This window comes from Leucoraja erinacea, chromosome 19 (assembly GCF_028641065.1).
Source record: "Leucoraja erinacea ecotype New England chromosome 19, Leri_hhj_1, whole genome shotgun sequence".
NCBI lineage: Eukaryota > Metazoa > Chordata > Chondrichthyes > Rajiformes > Rajidae > Leucoraja > Leucoraja erinaceus.
The window spans coordinates 3751022-3776261 of record NC_073395.1 but is presented as its reverse complement, the minus strand read 5'-3'; the positions used below and the strand labels follow the sequence as shown (position 1 = coordinate 3776261).

Genomic DNA, 25240 nt, shown 5'->3' with positions numbered 1-25240 from the left:
AGCGATCAGTCTCTCCGAGGCAAGGTCCAGACCGGTTACATCATCCGTCAGTCCCGACCTGAAACGTCGTCTGGCCATTTCTTTCCGCAGATGCTGCCTGACCAACTGAGTTCTTCCAGCACTTGTGTGGGAAGGAACTGCAGACGCTGGTTTACACCAAAGATAGACACAAAGCGCTGGAGTAACTCAGCGGGACACCCTTCATTAGATAAAGGTACTCAATCCATTTCTACCTATTTCTTTTCTCCAGAGATGCTGCCTGACCCGCTGAGTTACTCCAGCACTCTGTGAAAAGTCACCTATCCATGTTCTCCAGAGATGCTGCCTGACCCGCTGAGTTACTCCAGCACTCTGTGAAACGTCACCTATCCATGTTCTCCACAGATGCTGCCTGACCCGCTGAGTTACTCCAGCACTCTGTGAAACGTCACCTATCCATTTTCTCCACAGATGCTGCCTGACCCGCTGAGTTACTCCAGCACTCTGTGAAACGTCACCTATCCATGTTCTCCACAGATGCTGCCTGACCCGCTGAGTTACTCCAGCACTCTGTGAAACGTCACCTATCCATGTTCTCCACAGATGCTGCCTGACCCGCTGAGTTATGGTGCAGCAGCATCTATGGAGCTAAGGAAATGGGCAACGTTTCGGGCCGAACCTTCTGGAAATAGGCAACGTTTCGGGGCGAAACCCGGAAGGGTTTCGGGGCGAAACCCGGAAGGGTTTCGGCCCGAAACGTTGCCTATTTCCTTAGCTCCACAGATGCTGCTGCACCTGCTGAGTTACTCCAGCACTCTGTGAAACGTCACCTATCCATGTTCTCCACAGATGCTGCTGCACCCGCTGAGTTACTCCAGCACTCTGTGAATCTTGTTTTTTGCTCAAGATTTCAGTGTCTCCAGCCCCTTGTGCCTCCAGAAAGATAGACAATGGACAAAAGGTGCAGGTGTAGCCCATTGGGCCCTTCGAGCCAGCACCATCTTAAGACGGGTCTCGACCCGAAACGTCACCCATTCCTTTTCTCCATAGATGCTTCCTGTCCCGCTGAGTTACTCCAGCATTTTGTGTCAACCACCATTCGCTATGACCATGTCTGACCGTCCCCAATCAGTACCCCGTTCCTGCCTTCTCCCCATATCCCTTGACACCACTATCTTTAAGAGCCCTATCTAGCTCTCTCTTGAAAGCATCCAGGGAGATGCTTTTACTCTAGTTTTGCTAATTGAGAAACCGAGATGCAAGGATCTTGGTAGGGGGGATTGAATCTCTAAGTGTGCAGATGTGATGAAGCTCAAGGGGATTTGGTGTAGACTTCCCCTTCACCCTACCAGTTGTACATGAGTAGGCATGCAGGTGCAGCAGGCAGTGAAGAAAGCGAATGGTATGTTAGCTTTCATAGCAAAAGGATTTGAGTATAGGAGCAGGGAGGTTCTACTGCAGTTGTACAGGGTCTTGGTGAGACCACACCTGGAGTATTGCGTACAGTTTTGGTCTCCAAATCTGAGGAAGGACATTATTGCCATAGAGGGAGTGCAGAGAAGGTTCACCAGACTGATTCCTGGGATGTCAGGACTGTCTTATGAAGAAAGACTGGATAGACTTGGTTATACTCTCTAGAATTTAGGAGATTGAGAGGGGATCTTATAGAAACTTACACAATTCTTAAGGGGTTGGACAGGCTAGATGCAGGAAGATTGTTCCCGATGTTGGGGAAGTCCAGAACAAGGGGCCACACACACAGTTTAAGGATAAGGGGGAAATCTTTTAAAACCGAGATGAGAAGAACTTTTTTCACACAGAGAGTGGTGAATCTCTGGAACTCTCCGCCACAGAGGGTAGTCGAGGCCAGTTCATTGGCTATATTTAAGAGGGAGTTAGATGTGGCCCTTGTGGCTAAAGGGATCAGATGGTATGGAGAGAAGGCAGGTACAGGATACTGAGTTGGATGATCAGCCATGATCATATTGAATGGCAGTGCAGGCTCGAAGGGCCGAATGGCCTCTACTCCTGCACCTAATTTCTATTTTTCTATGATTGTATTGACGTGTAGAACTATCCGACAGAATGGCACCAACACAGAAGCTTTTCACTGTACCTCAGACCACATGCCAACAATAAACCGAAACCTACGATGGTTCCCCATCTCACTAGTACTAACCTTTCTCAGCAAGGTTTACGAAAAAACACAAAGAGCTGGAGTAACTCAGTGGGTCAGGCAGCGTCTGTGGAGAACATGGATTGTGCAGCGGTAGAGTTGCTGCCTCAGCGCCAGGGACCCGGGTTTGATCCCGACTGCTGTCTGTACGGAGTTTGCCAGTTCTCGTGGGTTTTCTCCGAGATTCCTCCCACACTCCAAAGACGTACAGGTCTGTAGACAACTGGCAATAGGTGCAGGAGTAGAGGCCGCTCGGCCCTTCCAGCCAGCACCGCCATTCAATGTGATCATGGCTGATCATCCCCAATCAGTACCCCGTTCCTGCCTTCTCCCCATATCCCCTGACTCCACTCTTTTTAAGAGCCCTATCTAGCTCTCTCTTGAAAGCATCCAGAGAACCGGCCTCCACCGCCCTCTGAGGCAGAGAATTCCACAGACTCACCACTCTCTGTGTGAAAAAGTGTTTCCTCATCTCCGTTCTAAATGGCTTACTCCTTATTCTTAAAGTGTGTGGCTCGTGGTTCTGGACTCCCCCAACGTCGGGAACATGTTTCCTGCCTCTAGCGTGTCCAAACCCTTAACAATCTTGGGTTAATTGTAGGGTGTAGATTGTAGGACTTGATGTAGACTTCCCCTTCACTCTACCTGTTGTACTCTATCTATTGGGTTCGGTTAGAGTTGTAAACTGTCCCTAGTGTGTAGGATAGCAGGGTGATCACTGGTCGGCACGGACAGGGTGGGCTGAAGGGCCTGTTTCTAGGCTGAATCTCTAAAGTCTGGATCTGGATCTGAATGTCGTACGCTGAAAATCTGTAGGTACAGCATCACTCAGCACTGGACAATTGACCAAGGAAACCCGCAGGTCACGGGGAGAACGTGCAAACTCCGTACAAACAGCACCCGTAGTCGGGATCGAACCCGTGTCTCTGGAGCTGCATTTTGTGTAAGGCAGTAATGGTGGTAACTGTCCCACTGTGACTGCCTAAAGGTGATGTTTCAGTCTGAAGCAGGGTCTTGGCCAGAAACATCGGCTGGCTATCCTTGTTGCCCAGAGATGCTGCCTGACCTGTTGAGTTACTCCAGCACTTTGTGTCGTTTTCTCAAGTTGATTGGTGAAAGGAGCAGAATTGGGCCATTCGGCCCATCGGGCCTACCCCACCATTCAATCATGGCTGTTCTAACTCTCCCCCTCCTAACCCAATTCTCCTGCCTTCTCCCTGTAACCCCTGATACATAGAAACATAGAAAAATAGGTGCAGGAGTTGGCCATTCGGCCCTTCGAGCCAGCACCTCCATTCAATATGATCATGGCTGATCATCCAACTCAGTATCCTGTACCTGCCTTCTCTCCATACCCACTGATCCCTTTAGCCACAAGGGCCACATCTAACTCCCTCTTAAATATAGCCAATGAACTGTGGCCTCAACTACTTTCTATGGCAGAGAATTCCATAAATTCACCACTCTCTGTGTGAATTTTTTTTTTCTCATCTCGGTCCTAAAAGATTTCCCCCTTATCCTTAAACTGTGTGACCCCTTGTTCTGGACTTCCCCAACATCGGGAACAATCTTCCTGCATCTAGCCTGTCCAACGCCTTAAGAATTTTGTAAGTTTCTATAAGATCCCCCCTCAATCTCCTAAATTCTAGCGAGTACAAGCCGAGTCTATCCAGTCTTTCTTCATAAGACAGTCCTGACATCCCAGGAATATTTAAGTTCCTTTAAGAAGGAACTGCAGATGCTGGAAAATCGAAGGTGGACAAAAATGCTTGAGAAACTCAGCGGGTGCAGCAGTATCTATGGAGCGAAGGAAATAGGAAACGTTTCGGGCCGAAATCCTGAAGGAAATAGGAAACGTTTCGGGCCGAAATCCTGAAGGAAATAGGCAACGTTTCGGGCCGAAATCCTGAAGGAAATAGGCAACGTTCGGGCCGAAATCCTGAAGGAAATAGGAAACGTTTCGGGCCGAAATCCTGAAGGAAATAGGAAACGTTTCGGGCCGAAATCCTGAAGGAAATAGGCAACGTTTCGGGCCGAAACCCTTCCGGGTTTCGGCCCGAAACGTTGCCTATTTCCTTCGCTCCATAGATGCTGCTGCACCCGCTGAGTTTCACCAGCATTTTTGAATACCAAGGTACAGTTTCTATAAGATCCCCCCTCAATCTTCTAAATTCTAGCGAGTACAAGCCGAATCTATCCAGTCTTCCTTCACATATGTAAAATAATATGTGTGTTATGATTGTGTTTATAATTTGTTTGGATGTTTTGTTGTTCCGCGAGCATTGCCACTTTCATTTCACTGCACATCTCGTATGTGTATGTGACAAATAAACTTGACTTGACTTGACTTGACATGAAAGTCCGCGCTAATCAAGAATCTATCAGTCTCTGGGGTGCCAAGTGTCCACTGACTTGGCCTCCACAGCTGCCTGTGGCAATGAGTTCCACAGACAGGGAACATACTTACTGGTTGTCCCTGGAGTTGAGCCGTGGCCTGCCGCCGATGGGGGCAGTGCTGCCTGTGGGTGGGGGTGAGAGGGGGAGAGGCGGGGGGATGACGGGGAGAGCTGGCAGTTGCCGGGCGCTCCTCCTCATCACGCACTGGCCGCTCAGCTTCTCCGTGCCGTACTCGAAGGTGCGCCGGGGTTTGGGCACGGGATTGACCACACCCGGCTCCGAGTACAGGTCCTCCACGTTCCTGATCTTGCAGCTGGCCCAGCTGCTCTTCAACTTCTCCACTGCCCCGAAGATGGGCTCGCCGGCCTCCGAGTCCGAGTTGGACTGGATGTGCTTGCGTTTCAGCTCCGAGCTGCAGCTGCCGTCGTTCTTCTCCTTGGCCGGGGAGCTGCTCCCCTGAGCGGCCAGGGCCTTGTGGTGCAGCCTCTGGGTGGTGTAGTAATCTCCGGGCAGCTGGAGGTGGGTCGGAGACGAGTCATCCTTTGCCTTCTCCTCCAGCTTCTTGATGTGGCCCAGCACGGTGGTCCTCTCCTGAGCCGGGCCTGGCGGCGGCGCCGTCCTCGCGCAGCCCGCGTCCTTCGCCTTCCCGCAAACCTGCTGCATGGCACTCTCGCGCTTGGCCATCTCGCTCTCCTTGTCCTCCTTGTCCTCCAGCAACCTGCGCTCCGTCTCCAACGTCCGCGCGGTCCTCTCGCCCACTTTGTACTCGTTCTCTTTCCCCGCCTCCTTGCTTTCCAAAGTCCAAATACTCCCAGCTTTCCCTTCGCCCTTCTTCACCGTCATCCCCTCAACCAGATTCACCGGCCCCGACTTGCCATCAAGCTCCTTGCTGTCTTTATTCACCGGTTTCTCTTTGTCTGTGGGCAGAGCCACTTCCTTCTTCCCCTCCCATTCCGAAATCTTCTCCTTGATGCTTGGGTTGCGTGTGATGAGGCCAGGTTTAGCGGGAGCGCAGCTTTGCCTGGAAGAGTTCCTCGATGGTTTGGGCACGTCCGAGATGCCGGACAGCTCTAGCAGTGGGCCGTTGATGCTGAGTTTGTGGCTCAGCATGGTTCTGGGGCTGGGCTTTGCCACACAGCTGTTGCTTGGCTTCAGAGGGCACTTCGCGTCTGTGCTGATCAGCGTCTTCGGGGCAGAGTCCAGGCGTCGATGAACGATACGATCAGGGTCGGCCCTCAGAGGGTCCTCGACAACGATGACAAACGTGTCACCATCTGCTTTCCCTCTGCAAGATAAAGACACCCGTCAAAATCACCGGACAAAATGCAGTGTTTTTTAGTTTAGTTTAGTTTAGAGACTTACAGCCCCTGTCCCACTGTACGAGTTCATTCCAAGAGCTCTCCCGAGTTAAAAAAAAAAATCAAACTCGTGGTAAGCACGGAGAATGAACGTAGCGGGTACGTCGGAGCTCGGGGACGTCTCTTAGCGCTAACGGCAGGCACTCGGGAAGACTCGCTAACGGCAGGTAAGCACGGGAAGACTGGTGATGATTCTTCAACACGATGAAAAATGTCCACGAGAGCCCCGAGTACCGACGAGTGGCCATTACCGTAAATCTTCGAATCTGGGCAAACTCGGGAGAACTCTTGGAATTAACTCGTACCGTGGGACAGGGGTTGAACCAAGCCAATTTACCTATCCTCCAGGCTCATTGCTGAATTCTACAATATCAAGTATTTTTGTTTCTCTACAGGCAGAAAAAGATTCACCTCCAACACTTATTTAGTTTAGTTTAGTTTAGAGATACAGCGCAGAAACAGGCCCTTTGGCCCACCGAGTCCGTGCCGACCGTAGGCCATTCGGCCCTTCGAGCCTGCACCACCATTCAATATGATCATGGCTGATCATCCAACTCGGTATCCTGTACCTGCCTTCTCTCCATACCCCCTGATCCCTCTAGCCACACGGGCCACATCTATCTCGTTTCTGTTGAGTATGTTATGTATCTATCTGCAGTTATGCCCCCACGATCCCCTTTTGAATCTTGTACAACATGGCTAGTCTGCTCCTTGCCCTTCGTGTTTCCAGCGTTTCCGACTCCAGGTCCGTCAGCATCTGGGTGATGCTGCTACCTCTATTGCAGTTCCCGATGCAAGGGCCCGCCGCTTACCTCTGTACCCCTTCTAGTTTGTTGATGTGACCAGTTTTGTACGGGCCCCAGGGGCATGAAACAGAAACATAGAAATTAGGTGCAGGAATAGGCCATTCGGCCCTTCGAGCCTGCACCGCCATTCAATATGATCATGGCTGATCATCCAACTCAGTATCCCATACCTGCCTTCTTTCCATACCCTCTGATCCCCTTAGCCACAAGGGCCACATCTAACTCCCTCTTAAATATAGCCAATGAACTGTGGCCTCGACTACCCTCTGTGGCAGAGATTTCCAGAGACTCACCATTCTCTATGTGAAAAAAGTTCTTCTCATCTCGGTTTTAAAGGATTTCCCCCTTATCCTTAAGCTGTGACCCCTTGTCCTGGACTTCCCCAACATCGGGAGCAATCTTCCTGCATCTAGCCTGTCCAACCCCTTAAGAATTTTGTAAGTTTCTATAAGATCCCCTCTCAATCTCCTAAATTCTAGAGAGTATAAACCAAGTCTATCCAGTCTTTCTTCATAAGACAGTCCTGACATCCCAGGAATCAGTCTGGTGAACCTTCTCTGCACTCCCTCTATGGCAATAATGCCCTTCCTCAGATTTGGAGACCAAAACTGTACGCAATACTCCAGGTGTGGTCTCACCAAGACCTGTACAACTGCAGTAGAACCTCCCTGCTCCTATACTCAAATCCCTTTGCTATGAAGCATCTTCCCGTCATGTTGAATGGCCTGTGTGACAACAAATATCTACTGCACTGCTCATTCCTGCAGTCGGAGGCTTGGAGCAGTCGGGGGGGGGGGGAAACCCAAGCTCAGTGACATTCCCACGGCCAAATTGCCCTGCCCAGAGTTCAGGGTGAAAGGACAACAACCTTAAACGTTAAGATAGACACAAAAAAGCTGGAGTAACTCAGCGGGACAGGCAGCATTTCTGGAGCGAAGGAATGGGTGACGTTTCGGGTCGAGACCCCTGGCTGAGTTTTACTCCAGCTTTTTGTGCCTATCTTTGGTGTAAACCAGCATCTGCAGTTCCTTGCTGCACATCCTTCAACGTTAACCCCTAGTTTTCTGTTCCATCCTGTTTTGTAGTCCTTTTGCACAATCCGCGAGCATCGCCACTTTTCATTTTCACTGCACATCTCGTATGTGTAAGTGTCGAATCAACTACACTTGAACTTGAGACACTAAACAGCCGACTGCACAAAGTTCCCAGCAGCCAAAAATGTACTTTTAGTTACAGCAAGCTAAAAATACTAAAGACTGTTTGTTACATTGTTCAATAGAGTTACGTAGTGCCGATCGAAGCCATTGCTTGTCAATGTCAATGGCCTCCCGCAGGGTAACTAGAAGCCTGTGCTCTTAAAAAGCCAGTCTGCTCTAACCCAAGGTAGACAAAAATGCTGGAGAAACTCAGCGGGTGCAGCAGCATCTATGGAGCGAAGGAAATAGGTAACGTTTCGGGCCGAAAACCCTGAAGGAAATAGGCGACGTTTCGGGCCGAAACCTTGCCTATTTCCTTCGCTCCATAGATGCTGCCTCACCCGCTGAGTTTCTCCAGCATTTTTGTCTACGTCCGATGCTATACGTTGCCTATTTCTTTCGCTCCATCGATGATGCTGCCGCACCCGCTGAGTTTCTCCAGCATTTTTGTCTACCTTCGATTTTTTCCAGCATCTGCAGTTCCTTCTTAAACATTTCCGTCTGCTGTAACCAAATCTGATTTCGGGCAGCGGTAGAGTTGCTGCCTCACAGCGCCAGAGACCCGGGTTCGATCCTGACCTCGGGCGCTGTCGGTACGCAGTTTGTACCTGCGTGGGTTTCCTCCGGGTGCTCCGGTTTCCTCCCACAATCCAGAGACGTACAGCTTTGTAGGCCAATTGGCTTTGTTTAAAAATTGTATATATTCCCCAGTGTGCGTGGGATAGTATTAGTGTGCGGGGATCGCTGGTGGGGGGCCATGGATTTAGTGGGCCGAAGAGCCCGTTCCCATGCTGTGTCTCCGAACTAAAATCAGCAATAGGCAATAGACAATAGGTGCAGGAGTAGGCCATTCGGCCCTTCGAGCCAGCACCGCCATTCAATGTGATCATGGCTGATCATCCCCAAACAGTGCCCCATTCCTGCCTTCTCCCCATATCCCCTGACTCCGCTATTTTTAAGAGCCCTATCTAGCTCGCTCTTGAAAGCATCCAGAGAACCGGCCTCCACCGCCCTCTGAGGCAGATAATTCCACAGACTCACCACTCTCTGTGTAAAAAAGTGTTTCCTCATCTCCGTTCTAAATGGCTTACTCCTTATTCTTAAACTGTGTGGCTCCTGGTTCTGGACTCCCCCAACATCGGGAACATGTTTCCTGCCTCTAGCGTGTCCAAACCCTTAACAATCTTATATGTTTCAATGAGATTCCCTCTCATCCTTCTAAACTCCACAGTGTACAAGCCCAGCCGCTCCATTCTCTCAGCGTATGACAGTCCCGCCATCCCGGGAATTAACCTGGTAAACCTACGCTGCACTCCCTCAATAGCAAGAATGTCCTTCCTCAAATTAGGGGACCAAAACTGCACACAATACTCCAGGTGTGGTCTCACTGGGGCTCTGTACAACTGCAGAAGCAACAGCAGTGGCAGTGTAGTATTGCAGGACTGGACTGAATTTTCCCAAGCCTTGATGGTAAACTAATGCCGTGGGAAATTGCGATTAGGAAGCCCTTTTGTAAATTCTCCCGACACGACAGCGATAACCTTTCTGCATTTGGACAGGAAAAGGAAACCTTAACCCAAACGCACAATATTCCAGGCTAATCACTTCCTGCATGGTACACTGGAAGATCTCAGATCCTCCTTTGTGGCTCTGTATCGCTGAAATCTTAAAATGATGACAAAGGGCTCTAGTCAGAGAGAATGGAGCGGCTGGGCTTGTACACTCTGGAGTTTAGAAGGATGAGAGGCAATCTCATTGAAACATTTAAGATTGTTAAGGGTTTGGACACAGGAAACATATTCCCGATGTTGGGGGAGTCCAGAACCAGGAGCCACACAGTTTAAGAATAAGGGGTAAGCCATTTAGAACGGAGATGAGGAAAAACATTTTCACACAGGGAGTGGTGAGTCTGTGGAATTCTCTGCCTCAGAGGGCGGTGGAGGCCGGTTCTCTGGATACTTTCAAGAGAGAGCTAGATAGGGCTCTTAAAAATAGCGGAGTCAGGGGATATGGGGAGGAACGGGGTACTGATTGGGGATGATCAGCCATGATCACATTGAATGGCGGGACTGGCTCGAAGGGCTGAATGGCCTACTCCTGCACCTATTGTCTATTGCCTATTGTCTAAGAGGACTAGTCACTCAGCGGGTCAGGTACCACCTTTACTTCATGGTTTAGTTTAGAGATACAGAGCAGAAACAAACACTTTGGCCACTGAGTCCCAACCGACCAACGATACCCGCACACTGTTACCCAAAGCCAACTCACTGACAAACTTGTGCGCCTTTGATGTGTGAGAGGAAATCAGAGCACCCGGTGAAAACCCACGCGGTCAGCGAGAGAAGGTACAAATTCCGTACAGACAGCGCCCATAGTCAGGATTGAACCTGGGTCTCTGGGTCGCTGTGAGGCAGCAACTCTACCGCTGCGCCACCGTACTCTCTCTGGAGAGTTTCTCTGTAAAATTAAAATGGTGAGCTCTGAAAAAGGGCAAGAAGGAACTCAGCGGGTCAGGCAGCATCTGCGGAGGGAATGGACAGAAGGGGTTTCAGGTCAGGACCCTTCTTCGGACTGAGATAGATTGCAGCATCTGTAGTTGTCATGGCTGATCATCCACAATCAGTACCCCGTTCCTGCTTTCTCCCCATATCCCCTGACTCCACTATCTTTAAGAGCCCTATCTAGCTCCCTCTTGAAAGCATCCAGAGAACCCGCCTCCACCGCCCTCTGAGGCAGAGAATTCCACAGACTCACCACTCTCTGCGAGAAAAAGTGTTTCCTCGTCCCCATTCTAAATGGCTTACTCCTTATTCTTAAACTGTGTGGCCCCTGGTTCTGGACTCCCCCAACATCGGGAACATGTTTCCTGCCTCTAGTGTGTCCAAGCCCTTAACAATCTCATATGCTTCAATGAGATCCCCTCTCATCCTTCTAAACTCCAGAGTGTACAAGCCCAGCTGCTCCATTCTCTCAGCATCTGACAGTCCTGCCATCCCGGGAATTAACCTTGTAAACCTACGCTGGGCTCCCTCAATAGCAAGGATGTCCTTCCTCAAATTGGGGGACCAAAACTGCACACAATACTCCAGGTGTGGTCTCACTAGGGCTCTGTACAACTGCAGAACTGACCCTTCTCCTGTATCTGTACACTGTGGACGGCCCGATTGTAATCATGTGTTGTCTTTCCACTGGCTGGTTAGCGCGCAACATCCAAGGTGGATCAGATTGCTGCACTGGAGAGCAAACGTGGAAGGGGCTTTGCAGGGGACAAGGCTGGCCCTTGGGTGCGGAGTGGGGAGGTGGGATGGGGACCGCAGATCATTACGTGCCTCCAACACTTCATTCAAAAAACGACAGGCTCGCCAAAGAAACGAAATGCGAGATGACTTTTGGGGATTTTTTTTTCCCTCCCAAAAAGAGTTAAAGCAGCAGGAATATTGTGAGTGGGACTGAACGGAAATACAGCTGTTCCTCGGCCCCAGCTGCATATTTCTGCACATTGGTGGTGAACCACAGTCGTGCGCTGTGGTTGGGTCTGGAGAGGTCAACGAATGGTCTGTGGAGATCTCCACTTAAGCTGCACCACACAGAGAAACACAGCTCTGATCGTCTCAGAGAATTCAGTAACCTCGCAGTTTGTTTGGTTTGGAAACAGGCCCTTTGGCCCATCGATCCCCGCACATTAATACTGTTCCTACACCGGGGACAATGTTTACATTAACCTGTGCGTCTTCGGAGCGTGGGAGGAAACCGAAGATCTCGGTGCAAACCCACGGGGAGAACCTGCAAACTCCGTACAGTCAGCACCCGTAGTGGGGATCGAACCCGGGTCTCTGGCGCTGTGAGGCAGCGACTCTACCGCTGCGCCACCGTGACCGCCCCAGGCTAACGTATACGTCTTCGCCGCAAACTTCCAACGTTACGGATGCACGTTTAGGTGAACAGGTTGAACGGCAAAGAGCTGCCATATGTAACGATAGACACAACGTGCTGGAGTAACTCAGCGGGACAGGCAGCGACTCTGGAGAGAAGGGACGGGTGATGTTTTCGGAGGGAAAGGGAGACCCTTCTTCAGACTGAGAGTTGGGGGAAGAGGGAGACTAGAGATATGGACGGGTAAGGTGTGAAAATTACAGATCAAAGGGGACGACGGTCAAGGAAATGTGGACAGTGGAACTACTCGGAGAACTCGGAGTAGGGGGAGGGACGGAGAGATTTAAGAGATTCAAGAGAGTTTATTGTCATGTGTCCCAGAGATAGGACAATGAAATTCCTGCTTTGCTAGAGAGAGGGAACGCACAGGTTCCTTGAAGCTAGAGAGATCAAAACACAAACTGCTGGGTCGAAAGCTGCTCAAGCGGAACAAGAGGAGCTGTTCCTCCAAAGTAAAAGCAGGTGATTAAATGTGTGGCAAAGTTATTTGTCCTGAGAGATGGCAAGAGCAGGCGGCCTAGTGATCCGCTAATCCCAGTGTTTGTGAATGATTTAAAGTTTCCATGACAACCTCTTCTCCTAAACAACTTCAAATCTTCATGTCTACAACTTATAGAGAAGGAATTAAAAATGCCCGAGCTATGGAGACGCACAGAGTGCTGGAGTAACTCAGCGGGACAGGCAACATCTCTGGAGAGAAGGAATGGGTGACGTTTCGGGAAAGGGTCTCATAGAAACACAGAAACATAGAAATTAGGTGCAGGAGTAGGCCATTCGGCCCTTCGAGCCTGCACCGCCATTCAATATGATCATGGCTGATCATCCAACTCAGTATCCCGTACCTGCCTTCTCTCCGTACCACCTGATCCCTTTAGCCACAAGGGCCACATCTAACTCCCTCTTAAATATAGCCAATGAACTGGCCTCAACTACCCTCTGTGGCAGAGAGTTCCAGAGATTCATCACTCTCTGTGTGAAAAAAGTTCTTCTCATCTCGGTTTTAAAGGATTTCCCCCTTATCCTTAAGCTGTGACCCCTTGTCCTGGACTTCCCCAACATCAGGAGCAATCTTCCTGCATCTAGCCTGTCCAACCCCTTAAGAATTTTGTAAGTTTCTATAAGATAACCTCTCAATCTCCTAAATTCTAGAGAGTATAAACCAAGTCTATCCAGTCTTTCTTCATAAGACAGTCCTGACATCCCAGGAATCAGTCTGGTGAACCTTCTCTGCACTCCCTCTATGGCAATAAGGTCACCCATTCCTTCTCCCCAGGGATGCTGCTGCCCGTCCTGCTGAGTTACTCCAGCTTTTTGTGTCCATCTTAGACTATGAGTTGGCATCAGGTTCCTCCAGTTTGCTTGTGGCACCACTCTGGCAATGGCACTTTGATGCAAACACCGCCCGCCCAGTCTTTATGAGAGATTGTGAGTTGCTGCCTCACGGCGCCAGAGACCCCGGTTCGATCCCGGCTACGGGTGCTGTCTGTACGGAGTTTGCACGTTCTCCCCGTGACCTGCGTGGGTTTTATCCGGGTGCCTCGGTTTCCTCCCACGCTCCAAAGGCGTGCGGGCTTGTGGGCTAATTTTGCTTTGGGGAAAAATGTAAATTGTCCCCAGAGTGTTTAAATTGCCCCCAGTGTGTGCAGACTCAGTGGCCCTTCGGCCCTTCGGCACCTTCTGCCCTTCTGCCCACCGAGTCCGCACGCACCGGGGACAATTTGCATTGTCACCGATTTATAGAAACACAGAAAATAGGTGCAGGAAGAGGCCATTCGGCCCTTCGAGCCAGCACCACCATTCATTGTGATCATGTGCTGATACAATACAATTTATTTGTCACTTGAACCTCATAGAGACTCAAGTGAAATGTTGTTTCTGCAGTCATACATACAAGAAAAAAAAGACCCAAGGCACAACACAATTTACACAGACATCCATCACAGCGCATCTCCACCTCGCTGTGATGGAAGGCAAAAAAAATCGTATCTCTCCCCTGCACTTCCCTCTCCCCCCGATGTCAGAGTCAAAGTCAGAGCCCCGCTCGTCCCCTATCAATAACCCGTGCCTGCCTTCTCCCCATATCCCTCGACTCCACTAGCCCCCTAGATCTCTATCTAACTCTCTCTTAAATCCACCCAGTGACTTGGCCTCCACTGCCCTCTGTGGCAGGGAATTCCATAAATTCACAACTCTCAGGGTGAAAAAGTTTTTTCTCACCTCAGTCTTAAATGACCTCCCCTTTATTCTCAGACTGTGTGTGGCCCCTGGTTCTGGACTCGCCCAACATTGGGAACATTTTTCCTGCATCTAGCTTGTCCAGTCCTTTTATAATTTTATATGTTTCTATAAGATCCCCCCCCTCATCCTTCTAAACTCCAGTGAATACAAGCCTAGTCTTTTTCAACCTTTCCTCATATGACAGTCCCGCCATCCCAGGGATCAATCTCGATTTCCCACGCCGTATCGTTGAAACTAACAAAACTAAATAGCCACCTCAATTGTCGTTAGGAAGGGGCAGAGTGTTTGTGGTTAGGGAGGGGTGCAAGGGAGAGAGGGAGATTGGAGATCCATCCTGAAAGATCTGTGGGGTACAGAGTGTGTAGATTTCACACAGAGATTCCTGCTTTCACCACCCCTATTTTTGCAGCGGTATTTTTGACCCACTGCCAACAGCAACTAATTTGCCTATTTATTTTGCAGCGATGGCAAGTATTACAGCTGACTGCTCTAAATCCTAGACTTCCACTTCCTGCTCCACATTGCGATCTAGGTCTGAAATCCCACTATAATAGCTGCTTCACCTTGTACATCCATAAATAGTAAGAACACACACAATCCATATGCCAAAGAGGGGATTTAAAAAGCTTGTGTTTTTTTCCCTTCAAATTTCCTTCATCATTTTACCTCTTCCCTGTTTCCTTTAAGAATAAAGGGTCGGCCATTTAGAACGGAGACGAGGAGACACTTTTTCCACACAGATAGTCGTGAGTCTGTGGAATTTTCTGCCTCGGAGGGCGGTGGAGGCCGGTTCTCTGGATGCTTTCAAGAGAGAGCTAGATAGGGCTCTTAAAAATAGCGGAGTCAGGGGATATGGGGAGCAGGCAGGTCCGGGGTACTGATTGGGGATGATCCATTGAATGGCGGTGCTGGCTCGAAGGGCCGAATGGCTGCAACGAGTAATGCTAATGTTCGGCGAATAATATCGAAATCCCTGTAAACTTATTTTCGAATTCCTTGGCTCTGCGCTTGCCATCTGCTCCAGGCAACACAACTTGTGGAGAGGGGATCTTATAGAAACATATAAAGTTCTTAAAGAATTTTGTCTGAAGAAATCCTGAAGAAGGGTTTCGGCCCGAAACGTCGCCTATTTCCTTCGCTCCATAGATGCTGCTGCACCCGCTGAGTTTCTCCAGCGTTTTTGTGTACCTTAAATTAAAGGATTGGACGGGCTCGATGCAGGGAAAAATGTTCCCGATGTTGGGGGGTGAGTCCAGAACCAGGGGTCACACAGTTTAAGAATAAGGGGTGCCCCATTTAGGACTGAGATGAGGAAAAACATCTTCACCCAGAGAGTTGTGAATCTGTGGAATTCTCTGCCACAGTGGAGGCCGATTCACTGGATGTTCTCAAGAGAGAGTAAAGGGGCTGTCCCACTTGGGCGACCTACTCTGCCAGTATAGAAGATTGTCTTCGACATTCAAACTGGCAGCATGGTCGACACGTGGTCCTATGAGGTCGCTGGAACTCTCCTTCATGCTAGAGGGAAGCTCCCGAATACTCGCGGCCTCAGCTAGGTCGCGGATAAATTTTCAGCCATGTTGAAAATGTTTCCGCGAGCATAATTTGGTCGGCATGGTTCGTTTTAACTCGTAATGCAGTGGAGTGGGGTCGCTGTTTAGTTACAGGCAGTCGAGGGCAGCCGTAGGCAATCTACCTTCGCTGACCGGGCATTTTAATTGGCTCATTGGAGTTTTCAGGACCAAGGAAGACCAACTGGTAAAATGCCCGCTAAACTTTATTATACTTCTTAAAAGTGTCTCCACTCCTTCTCCCTCGCTGTCTCCCCCCCCCCCCCCCCCCCTCCCCCCCCCCCCCCCCCCCGCGCTCAGTAAAGGACTTACCGATACTGTGTAGCCGTTTTACCTGCCTCTTCATCGCGGGTGTGAATTCTACACAGCGCTTCCACGCTTTCCCTGGCCCCCGCCTTTGTGATGTGTGTGTGTGCGTGTGTGTGCACGTGTGTGCGCGTGTCTGTGTGCGTGTGTGCGCGCGTGCATGTGCGTGCATGTGCGTGCGTGTGTGCGTGCGTGTGTGTTTGCGTGCGTGCGTGTGCATGTGCGTGCGTGTGTGTTTGCGTGCGTGTGTGTGTGTGCGTGTGTGCGCGTGTGTGCGTGCGTGTGTGTGTGTGCGCGTGTGCGTTTGCGTGTGTGTTCGCGTGCGTGCGTGTGCATGTGTGTGCGTGCGTGCGCGTGTGTGTGTGTTTGCGTGCGTGCGTGTGCATGTGCGTGCGTGCGTGTGCATGTGTGTGCGTGCGTGTGAGCGTGTGCGTGCGCGCGGTCGGTCGATCCAGCTCGAGGTTTTGCAGGCGAGTGCCCTCGAGCTTGAAGGTCGAAGCCACTCTTCTTAACTCGCGGATTAGGTCGCCCAAGTGGGACAGCCCCTTTAGATACAGCTCTTGGGGCTAACGGAATCAAGGGAGGTGGGGAAAAAGCAGGAACGGGGTACTGATCCCCGCTATTTTTAAGAGCCCTATCTAGCTCTCTCTTGAAAGTATCTAGAGAACCGGCCTCCACCGCCCTCTGAGGCAGAGAATTCCACAGACTTACAACACTGTGAGAAAAAGTGTACATCCTACCTTAATAAAGATGGCATTATATTGCATTTTCATTCTTAACTTCAATAATTGCTAACATTTTTTTACAGCAGTTGTGATCAGTAACCCACATACATTATCAGTTGCAGTTTAACATATGTACTTACAAAATCTACCAATCCATCCAAGTGATAATTCAGAAACACACTCACCGCTCAGTGGCTCTGGAATTGCAGGTTGCTCCTGTCCAATTTAACACAGTCGACTTATTGGCTATCATACTGTTGGTAACAGCCATGTTCCCTCACCTGCCAAAGGGCACAAAGTACAATAAATTCAAGGATCTTGCTTTACTTTAGTTTAGAGATACAGCGCGGAAACGGAAACAGGCCCTTCGGCCCACCGAGTCCGTGCCGACCAGCGATCCCCGCACACTAACATTATCCTACACACGCTAGTGACAAGTTAAGGTAGCCAAAACAATGCTGGAGAAACTCAGCGGGTGCAGCAGCATCTGTGGAGCGAAGAAAATAGGCAACGTTTCGGGCCGAAATCCTGAAGGAAATAGGCAACGTTTCGGGCCGAAACCCGGAAGGGTTTCGGCCCGAAACGTTGCCTATTTCCTTCGCTCCATAGATGCTGCTGCACCCGCTGAGTTTCTCCAGCATTATTGTGTACCAAGGTTTCGGCCCGAAACGTTGCCTATTTCCTTCAGGGAAGAAGGGGAAAAGGAGGAGGAGCCCGAGGGCTGAGGGACAGGTAGGAAGGGGAGGAGATAGCAAGGGTTAACAGAGTTGTGAGAATTCAATGTTCATGCCACCAGGATGCAGACTTCCCAAGCGGAATATGAGGTGCCGTTCCTAGTGACAAGTTGCATTTACACCAAGTCAATTAATCCACAAACGCACGTCTTTGGAGTGTGGGAGGAAACCGAAGATTTCGGAGAAAACCCACGCAGGTCTCGGGGAGAAGGCAGGAGAATGGGAGTGTGGGGGGGGGGGGGGGGGGTGAGATAGATCAGCCATGATTGAATGGCAGAGTAGATGATGGGCCAAATAGCCTAATTCTTATGAACTTATGATTCTAGTACATTTGATTATTATTTTTTAAGTAGCCATTAACATTGCTTAATCCCATTTTAAGTAATTTAGAATCAAAGACCATATTCGTTAATGATAAACTGAAAATCCTCTCCCTCTCCCCCTCCCTCTCCCTCTCCTCTCTTCTCTCTCTCCCCTCCCCCCCTCCCCCCCCCCTCCTCTCTCCTCTCTGCCCCTCCCTCTCCCCCTCCCTCTCCCCCCTCCCCCCCCCCCCCCCCCCCCCCCCCCCCCCCCCCCCCCCTTCCCCCCCTCCCCCCCCCCCCTCCTCCCCCTCCCCCCCCCCCCCTCCCCCCTCCCCCCCCCTCTCTCCCCCCTCCCTCTCCCCCTCCCCCTCCCTCTCCCTCCCCCCCCCCCTCTCCCTCTCCCTCTCCCTCTCCCTCTCTCAAATTCAACTTCAATTTAAAAACTTTATTGGCATGATAAAATACATCGTTATATAGCCAAAGTATAGAACATAACATACATATTTAAAATGCATAAATATAAATACAAGTATACAATGCATGGATAGATATGTCCCTGTACATGTACTCGCAATAGACCTAATGCCCTTTGTTGATTGCTACAACACATTCTTGCAGCCGTAAGCAGAATAACAGAAGAGCAAGTTTAGCAATTCAATATTCATTTCTTAGTGTCAGTTAATGTCTGATTGGTCTGTCTCTCCCCCCCCCCCCCCCCTCTCTCTCAGCTTATGGTCTCCACCCCCCCTCTCTCTCTCTCTCTCTCTCCCCCTCCCTCTCTATCTCTCTCTCTCTCCCTCTCTCTCTCTCCCTCTCTCTCTCTCTCTCTCTCTCTCTCTCTCTCTCTCTCTCTCTCTCTCTCTCTCTCCCCCTCCCTCTCTCTCTCTCTCTCCCCCCCTCCCTCTCTCTCTCTCCCTCTCTCTCTCTCCTCCCTCTCTCTCTCTCTCTCCCTCTCCCTCTCCCTCTCTCTCTCTCTCCCTCTCCCTCTCTCCCTCTCCCCGCTCCCTCTCTCTCTCTCTCTCTCTCTCTCTCTCTCCCCTCTCTCTCCCTCTCTCTCTCTCTCTCCCCCCCCTCGCTCTCTCTCTCTCTCTCCCTCCCCCTCTCTTTTTCTCTCTCTCCCCCCCTCTCTATCTCTCCCCCCCTCCCTCCCTCCCTCCCCCCCCCGGGATAAGAGTTTAAAGGGTCATAAGGCCTGCTTTCCTGCTGTATAATTTGGACAGATTATACACAGCTTCAACAAGTATTTGATCATTATGGGATTTTCATACTGCAACCAAATATGAAGCGGAGGCTATTTGGCACCAGTTAATCTGCGCTCCTTGATCTATTTGACATCCCACGTACAGATGTGGAAAGATGCTTGACGTACCTTGTTCATCCACATCACACACAACGTTTAATGAACAGTCGAGGATCTGCCCTCAATGTTAGTTTATTTTAGAGATACAGCACGGAAACAGGCCCTTCGGCCCACCGAGCCCGTGCCGACCAGCGATCCCCCGCACACTAACACCGCCCTACACACACTAGGGGCAGTTTAAACTCACACCGAGCCAATTAACCTACAAACCCGCACGCCTTTGGAGTGTGGGAGGAAACTGAAGATCTCGGAGAAAACCCACGCAGGTCACGGGGAGAACGTGCAAACTCCGTGGAGACAGCACCCGTAGTCGAGATCGAACCCGGGTCTCTGTCGCTGAGAGGCAGTAGCTCTACCCGCTGCACCACCCGATTCCACAATTCCATTCTGCACCAAGAACTCACTGATAATTACTAAACAAATCCTCTCTGACCAGTTTAAATAAGTAAATCCATTTTCTCATAATATCCCCATCATAAATTTGAAACTAACCTGGTGAAGAAATATACAGCATTAGTTAGTTAGTTTCAGTTTAGTTTGTACTGAGGTACAGTGAAAAGCTTTATGCTGCGTGCTAACCAGTCAGCGGAAAGACTGTACATGATTTGAGAATTAAGGAACAAAGGTTTAGGGGTAACATGAGGGGGAACTTCTTTACTCAGAGAGTGATGCTGGAGAAACTCAGCGGGTGCAGCATTAGTTATGGAGCGAAGGAAATAGGCAACGTTTCGGGCCGAAACCCGGAAGGGTTTCGGCCCGAAACGTTGCCTATTTCCTTCCGGGTTTCAGCCCGAAACGTTACCTATTTCCTTCCGGGTTTCAGCCCGAAACGTTGCCTATTTCCTTCCGGGTTTCAGCCCGAAACGTTGCCTATTTCCTATTTACAGAGTTGACGTAGAAAAGCTTTTCCCACTGAGAGTAGGGAAGATTCAAACAAGGGGACATGACATGAGAATGAAGGGACTGAAGTTTAGGGGTAACATGAGGGGGAACTTCTTTACTCAGAGAGTGGTAGCGGTGTGGAATGAGCTTCCAGTGGAGGTGGTGGAGGCAGGTTCATTGGTATCATTTAAAAATAAATTGGATAGTTATATGGACAGGAAAGGAACGGAGGGTTATGGTCTCAGTGCAGGTAGATGTGTCTGGGGGTGAGTGATGCCTCTGTCCCACTTAGGAAACCTGAACGGAAACCTCTGGAGACTTTGCGCCCCACCCAAGGTTTCCGTGCGGTTCCCGGAGGTTTTTGTCAGTCTCCCTACCTGCTTCCACTACCTGCAACCTCCGGCAACCACCTGCAACCTCCGGGAACCGCACGGAAACCTTGGGTGGGGCGCAAAGTCTCCAGAGGTTTCCGTTCAGGTTTCCTAAGTGGGACAGGGGCATTAAGTGTTCGGCACGGACTAGAAGGGCCGAGATGGCCTGTTTCCGTGCTGTAATTGTTATATGGTTATTATAATCCAGCCATATACAGTGTATAGATACATGATAAGGGAATAACGTTTAGTGCAAGGTAAAACCAGCTAAGTCCGATCAAGGATAGTCCGAGGGTCACCAATGAGGTAGATAGTAGTTCAGCACCGGTCTCTGGTTGTGGTGGGATGCTGGAATTTTTAGTGTAGAGTTTCGAGTACCGAGATACAGCATGGAAACAGGCCCTTCGGCCCACTGAGTCTATCCCCTACACACTGGGGGCAATTTACAATGGACCAATCAACCTAGAAACCCTGTACCTAGAAACAATCTTCCTGCATCTAGCCTGTCCAACCCCTTAAGAATTTTGTAAGTTTCTATAAGATCCCCCCTCAATCTTCTAAATTCTAGTGAGTACAAGCCGAGTCTATCCAGTCTTTCTTCATATGAAAGTCCTGACATCCCAGGAATCAGTCTGGTGAACCTTCTCTGTACTCCCTCTATGGCAAGAATGTCTTTCCTCAGATTAGGAGACCAAAACTGTACGCAATACTCCAGGTGTGGTCTCACCAAGACCCTGTACAACTGCTGTAGAACCTCCCTGCTCCAAAAGTCAAATCCTTTTGCTATGAATGCTAACATACCATTCGCTTTCTTCACTGCCTGCTGCACCTGCATGCTTACTTTCAATGACTGGTGTACCATGACACCCAGGTCTCGTTGCATCTCCCCCTTTTCCTAATCGGCCACCATTCAGATAATCCCTTCAAAATATTATAAAGCATGTGTTATTGTTGCGAGCTTTGGCAGAGAGGAGGAGGATGACGTATTCTGCTTGGAAGCCAGATTTTTCCTTGCGCAATGATCTTGATCGACACGGCAAAATCCCATCCTCAGGGACCTCTGATAGCGCGCAAACAGCAAGCCCCATTAAGTCAGCTATTGACGCCGAGAAAATGGATATAAACTCGTGGGCACGACAGCCCTCCAAGATTGTTCTGTCTTGGCCTACATACCCCCATGCCACCACAAACTGGCGATAAACTTTACGGGAAGAAATGACTCATCCGCAGGATAAACAAATCAAAGCACGGTAGCAGGTTCAATCCCCGCTACGGGCGCTGTCTGTATACGGAGTTTGCACGTTCTCCCCGTGACCTGCATTGGGGAACAACTAACCTGGAAAACCCGCGCCTCTTTGGGACGCGGGAGGAAACCCGCGCAGTCACGGGGGGGGGGGGGGAGAACGTGCACACTCCACACAGACAGCACCCGAGGTCAGGATCGACAGTTTCGTCCCGGCTGTTATCAGGCAACTGAACAGTCCTGCCTGCCAACTTAGAGAGCAGTCCTGACCTCCCATCCACCTCATTGGGGACTTTCAATCTATCTTTAATCGGATTTTACCTTTATCCTGCGTAGACAAAAATGCTGGAGAAACTCAGCGGGTGCAGCAGCATCTATGGAGCGAAGGAAATAGGCAACGTTTCGGGCCGAAACCCGGAAGGGTTTCGGCCCGAAACGTTGCCTATTTCCTTCCGGGTTTCAGCCCGAAACGTTGCCTATTTCCTTCCGGGTTTCAGCCCGAAACGTTGCCTATTTCCTATTTACAGAGTTGACGTGGAAAAGCTTTTCCCACTGAGAGTAGGGAAGATTCAAACAAGGGGACATGACATGAGAATTAAGGGACTGAAGTTTAGGGGTAACATGAGGGGGAACTTCTTTACTCAGAGAGTGGTAGCTGTGTGGAATGAGCTTCCAGTGAAGGTGGTGGAGGCAGGTTCGTTTTTATCATTTAAAAATAAATTGGATAGTTATATGGACGGGAAGGGAATGGAGGGTTATGGTCTGAGCGCAGGTATATGGGACTAGGGGAGATTATGTGTTCGGCACGGACTAGAAGGGTCGAGATGGCCTGTTTCCGTGCTGTAATTGTTATATGGTTATATGGTTATATGTTATATGGTTATTTCCTTCCGGGTTTCAGCCCGAAACGTTGCCTATTTCCTTCAGGGTTTCAACCCGAAACGTTGCCTATTTCCTTCGCTCCATAGATGCTGCTGCACCCGCTGAGTTTCTCCAGCATTTTTGTCTACCTTCGATTTTTCCAGCATCTGCAGTTCCTTCTTAAACACTATTCCCTTTGTCCTGTATCTGTACACCGTGGACTGCTGGATTGTAATCGTGTATTGTCTTTCCGCTGACTGGTTAGCGCGCAGCAACACATTCTAAAGCACATTTAGAATATCCGAGATCTTCAGTTGCCTCTTGCACTCCAAAGGCGTACACATGTCCCCTGGGTTGAAGAAGGGTCTTGACCTGAAACCGTCGCCCATTCCTTCTCTCCAGAGATGATGCCTCACCCGCTGACTTACAGGCAGGCAGATTACTATCTACAGTAAATGGCCTCAAGTTGGGAAAAGGGGAAGTACAACGGGATCTGGGTTGGTCCTTGTACATCAGTCTATGAAAGTAAGCATGCAGGTACAGCAGGCAGTGAAGAAAGCGAATGGCATGTTGGCCTTTATAACAAGAGGTGTCGAATATAGGAGCAAGGAGGTCCTTCTGCAGTTGTACAGAGCCCTAGTGAGACCACACCTGGAGTATTGTGTGCAGTTTTGGTCCTCTAATTTGAGGAAGGACATTCTTGCTATTGAGGGAGTGCAGCGTAGGTTTACCAGGTTAATTCCCGGGATGGCGGGACTGTCAAACGCTGAGAGAATGGAGCGGCTGGGCTTGTACACTGTGTGGAGTTTAGAAGGATGAAAGGTGATCTCATTGAAACATATAGGATTGTTAAGGGTTTGGACACGCTAGAGGCAGGAAACATGTTCCCGATGTTGGGGGAGTCCAGAACCAGGGGCCACACAGTTTAAGAATAAGGGGTAAGCCATTTAGAACGGAGACGAGGAAACACTTTTTCTCACAGAGAGTGGTGAGTCTGTGGAATTCTCTGCCTCAGAGGGCGGTGGAGGCTGATTCTCTGGATGCTTTCAAGGGAGAGCTAGATAGGGCTCTTAAAAATAGTGGAGCCAGTGGATATGGAGAGAAGGCAGGAACGGGGTACTGATTGGGGATGATCAGCCATGATCATATTGAATGGCGGTGCTGGCTCGAAGGGCCGAATGGCCTCTACTCTTGCATCTATTGTCTATTGTTGCTAAACTCCAACCAAGGCCTTGCTCATTATTCTGCTGCACTCAATTTGAAAGGAAAGGTGGATAACCATGGCAACGCAATAGAAGAAAAATAACAGGAAGACATCGATGTCTGTCAAAGATCGCAGCCGGGATGAAAGGCATGAGATTCTTGGTGCTGTCTTTCCCAGACGTACTACATTTCAGCTCTGGCAAAGTGCCCAGTGTTGGGGGAAAACCTTCAACTCTCTCCCTGGCCTCACTTATGCCATTTAACTAAATTAAACACACAAGGAGATCAGTTATTTATGACTAAATTTGGTCACGAAAATTCTCATGGCCATCACATACTGACTGCATCAGGCAGAGCTGAAGGCCACGCTCGTCCTCAGAGTTGCCTGTCCGAGATGAGGCCCAGTGACTGGGTTACCCCGACGTGGTTAGTTAATCCTGGAGTCACCGGCCTGGTGAAGTCCCACCAGATAAATGCTGACTTCATGTAGTCAATACAGCGCGCAGATAGGCCCTTTGGCCCAACACGTCCGTACTCGAGGACAATAGACAATAGACAACACACATTAGGTGCAGGAGTAGGCCATTCGGCCCTTCGAGCCAGCACCGCCATTCAATGTGATCATGGCCGATCATCCAACTCAGTATCCCATCCCTGCCTTCTCTCCATACCCCCTGATCCCTTTAGCCACAAGGGCCACATCTAACTCCCTCTTAAATATAGCCAATGAACTGTGGCCTCAACTACCTTCTGCGGCAGAGAATTCCACAGATTCACCACTCTCTGTGTGAAAAATGTTTTTCTCATCTCGGTCCTAAAAGATTTCCCCCTTATCCTTAAACTGTGTGACCCCTTGTTCTGGACTTCCCCAACATCAGGAACAATCTTCCTGCATCTAGCCTGTCCAGTCCATTAAGAATTTTGTATGTTTAGGGGCAGGAGTAGGCCATTCGGCCCTTCGAGCCAGCACCGCCATTCAACGTGATCATGGCCGATCATCCCCAATCAGTACCCCGTTCCTGCCTCCTCCCCATGTCCCCTGACTCCGCTATTTTTAAGAGCCCTATCTAGCTCTCTCTTGAAAGTTTCCAGAGAACCGGCCTCCCTGTGACTGCGTGGGTTTCCTCTGGGTGCTCCGGTTTCCTACCACATGCCAAAGACGTGCGGGGTTTGTAGGTTAGATGACCCTCTGTAAATCGCCCCCTAGTGTGTAACATGGAACTAGTGTGAACGGGCGATAGCTGGTCAGCGCGGTCTACATTCATTGTTATTTCTCTCTCTACATCATCCTCTACATCTCTCGTTTCCCTTATCCATAACCAGTGTGAAGAAGGGTCTCGACCCGAAAACGTCACCCATTCCTTCTCTCCAGAGGTGACGCTGCCTGTCCCGCTGAGTTACTCCAGCTTTTTGTGTCTATATTCGGTGGGCTGAAGGGCCTGTTTCCATGCTGTGTCCATCAGCTAAACTAAACCGGTAGCCGAATAGTCAATCAATCAATCTGATTCACAGATCCAGCTCAACCCAACCATTCTACAGTGGTCTGGGGTCAGGAGTCAGTGGCCCAAAGAGTCTGGTTCCACATCGGGTGTCTAGACG

At 49.9% G+C, this 25240-nt stretch overlaps 1 protein-coding gene across 4 annotated transcripts in view; it reads right to left on the bottom strand.

The window, feature by feature from the left end:
- si:dkey-82f1.1 (DENN domain-containing protein 2A) overlaps positions 1–25240 on the bottom strand; it is a 112608-nt gene that overhangs the window by 39548 nt on the left and 47820 nt on the right. For all 4 annotated transcript variants that reach the window (XM_055650078.1, XM_055650077.1, XM_055650076.1 and 1 more), the window contains exons 2-3: positions 16871–16966; positions 4623–5837 (exon numbers count right to left, since the gene is read on the bottom strand). In XM_055650078.1, coding sequence (XP_055506053.1) covers positions 4623–5837; positions 16871–16956 — 1301 coding nt within the window. In that variant the 5' untranslated portion in view covers positions 16957–16966. The remainder of the gene's footprint in view (positions 1–4622; positions 5838–16870; positions 16967–25240) is intronic.